Here is a 3046-nt window from a genome sequence, read left to right as displayed (position 1 = left end):
TGAGATAAGATTCTATATGACCAACTTTTTTCTTAATATGTGTGTTTATTCTAAAATGGATCTATAAATTGAGACGGAGGGAGTGTATATGAACAGGAGTGTGATTTCATGGAAATTAAGATCCCTATCAATCTCATCTCATCCACGAATTTTTATTTTTTTTTAAGATTTGTTAAATGTACAAGCAAGCCCTTTTGAACACGGAGCTAAAAACAAATAATTTAATAATAATTCGACAGCCTAGTACTACCAGTAATTTTAATTGTGAGATGACTTTTCACATATCTCCACGCACAGCGTGCACCTAAAATGCGGGTATAAATAGGATGACAAACCACAAGATCCCAGTGCGAAATCTTCAAAACACTCTAGCCAAGAACTAAGCCAAACTACACTACACTAGCAGAGAACTCAAACTTTGTTTCACCAACATTCCCTCTTGTTTTCCCATCTCTCAAAATCATCCATGGAAGAAGCCATGCGAAAGCTCAACGCTGGTTACTTCATCAACCCCTACATCCCCGAACCCATCCCCGAGCCCTCGTTTTTCGAACCACCATCTTCGAACCAAAACAAAAAATGTGGCACCAACGGGACCAACAAAAGGTCACTCAAAGATTCTGCTAACGGGGGCTCCGCCGCCATGAGGTACCGCGGCGTGCGCCGCCGTCCCTGGGGCCGCTACGCGGCCGAGATACGAGACCCCTCGTCCAAAGAAAGACGCTGGCTCGGCACATTCGACACGGCCGAGGAAGCCGCGTGTGCTTACGACTGCGCAGCTCGTGCCATGAGGGGAGTCAAGGCTCGAACCAACTTTGTGTACCCAGTTTCTGATGATTCAGTGACTCCTCCATCATTGTTTCATTATGATAAGCAATCTCAGCCGTCCATTCATCACTTCGCTTCCAATCATTTCTTCTCACCATCCTTCTCAAACTCTGCTCCTGATGCTGCTAATAGCTTTTCTGTACCCGCGCCACAGAGTAACAACTCCTCTCCCACCAACATGCTTCTGCTCCGTGACTTTATCACCTCTTGTAACGCATCATCACAGCAATCTTTTCCCATACTCAACAGTAACAAAACTGCTGCTTCTACTGTTGCACACACTGTGAAAAACAGTCACTCTTCTCGTACCACCAAACTGAAATCTCCGCAAGCAAAACTTGAAACCAACACTCCCACCAAAGTGACCAAGAAGCCAGCTAATGATGAAGATTTCATGGACTTTTTTTCTCCAGAGCCGTCTGATTCAGGCCTGTTGCAAGAAATACTCAACGGGTTCTTCCCCAAACCCGAGAAAAGTGAGTCGAAGAATGATGATCATCATCATCTTCAGCAGCAACTTCACACAACTTCATCTTTCTCAGTTCCTGCAGTGCTGCCTTCCACCAAACAGCTGATGATGAACGAGACTGCTAATACTCAGTTTGGGCTTCACTTTCAGAACTACCAAACACTTGGGGAGCCACAATTCGGGACTTATCGCAACGAAATTCCGGTGATGCCACCGTACTACAATGGAATCCCGGCAGTGGCGCCGCCGGAAAGCTACCCCATGTTCGGCATTGGAGAAATAATTTAGTTAATTACGTACTTAATAATTTCGTTTCAACAGTATTAAATATGTAATCTCAATTCCGAATCTAGATTTTAAGGAAAAGGATGTTCAAGTGCATGTAATGGGACTTGTTGGAATCTACTACTATTAAGTTTAAATTTCTGTTTGTGATCTGAATTAGCTTTATGTTCATTATTTGTGGAGTGTTTAAAGTGGAAGCTTTTTAGTTGACCTTGTGAAATTTCTTTTGCACTGTATAATAAAGGCTCGTGTTTGTTATATCGACCTTTTGTTGTACCACTTTACAGTACTGTGAATTTGCGGGCCCTCACAAATCTTTCAAGGACGAATGTATCGTGCATGTATGTATATTCTTCTTTTTTGTTTTTTAGTATTCTAGATTTGGATCTCAAGGTCTGTCCTTGTTCGAGACTTTATGGAGACAGTTCTCGAATCAATTCCCTGTTTTTGTAACAATACCTTACTACAACGCCAAAGGTTCAATATTCCGAGAGTATACTGCATCAAGAACTTAAAAACTGTACAATCACAAATCATCTCAGAAACAAAGAGAAAAAAGTGCAATCCCGCGACGCCTTCGAGCAAAAATAGTAAAATGTTAACTAGTGGGATATTGTGAATATTATATATATTTATATTTTAATGTTCTTGCCGGAGATGATGATATCGGTTGTGTGGCAAAAGTTTTTCTTATATTTTGAGGTGGCCGATAGTTTCAAGTGGGTTCACGTTGATAGATGTCAGTCCAAACTCCATCGATCCGAAATTTTAATAAATTAAAATATTAATTTGAACGTGATCTGAATTATACACTGATAAACCAAATCCAACCAGGCCCGTAATATTTTTCAATAAATATATATTTTAATCTTAGATAAATAAATACAATTTTCATCCTATACATTACTTTGTACTAGATTAAAAACTAAATATTCATTTAAATAAATAGTACAAACATAATTTACTCTCTCTATATAAAAATATATCACATTTTGTTATATATATAATTTCAACTACTTTTGATAACTCCAATTTAACCCGAAAATATTCAATTTTTTGTCGGGTTAATCTTGGATTTGTCGGATTTAATGTTTTTGGCCGAATACGGTTTTGTTTGCTTGCTTGTTACTTTTAGTTCCATACTCTTGTCAATCGTGTTTTGGGGGTTATCGTTATTTTTTTATTCAATTTTCTGGATTCATTTTGTGTTGTCCGATTGTGACCAAATTTGTTGTCGGTTGCCGGAATGCCTTGGTTTTCCATACGGTTGTTGGTGGTTTGGGACTCTTGGAGACAAAGGAGTAATAAGGATTGGTTTTGGTTTAATTTAGTATGTTTCGGTCTGATATGTAGTTGGCCGGATTTGGTGTTATTGGCCGGATTTAGTATCATTGGTCGGAATAGTTGTCGACTTTGCGGTGTCCTGATTTAATTTGAATTGATTTAATTGTGTTTGATTGACTC

At 39.2% G+C, this 3046-nt stretch overlaps 1 protein-coding gene across 1 annotated transcript; it reads left to right on the top strand.

Moving 5' to 3' along the window:
- The first annotated feature begins 362 nt into the window (after positions 1 to 362).
- Positions 363 to 1721, top strand: LOC108208392 (ethylene-responsive transcription factor ESR2). The gene has a single exon (XM_017378926.2). The coding sequence runs from the start codon at positions 467 to 469 to the stop codon at positions 1583 to 1585; it is 1119 nt and encodes a 372-aa protein (XP_017234415.1). The 5' UTR covers positions 363 to 466; the 3' UTR covers positions 1586 to 1721.
- Positions 1722 to 3046: the final 1325 nt, after the last annotated feature.

Source organism: Daucus carota, chromosome 2, assembly GCF_001625215.2.
Source record: "Daucus carota subsp. sativus chromosome 2, DH1 v3.0, whole genome shotgun sequence".
NCBI classification, from domain to species: Eukaryota; Viridiplantae; Streptophyta; class Magnoliopsida; order Apiales; family Apiaceae; genus Daucus; species Daucus carota.
The sequence above is the reverse complement of the archived record's forward strand: the minus strand, read 5'-3'. Positions and strand labels throughout refer to the sequence as shown.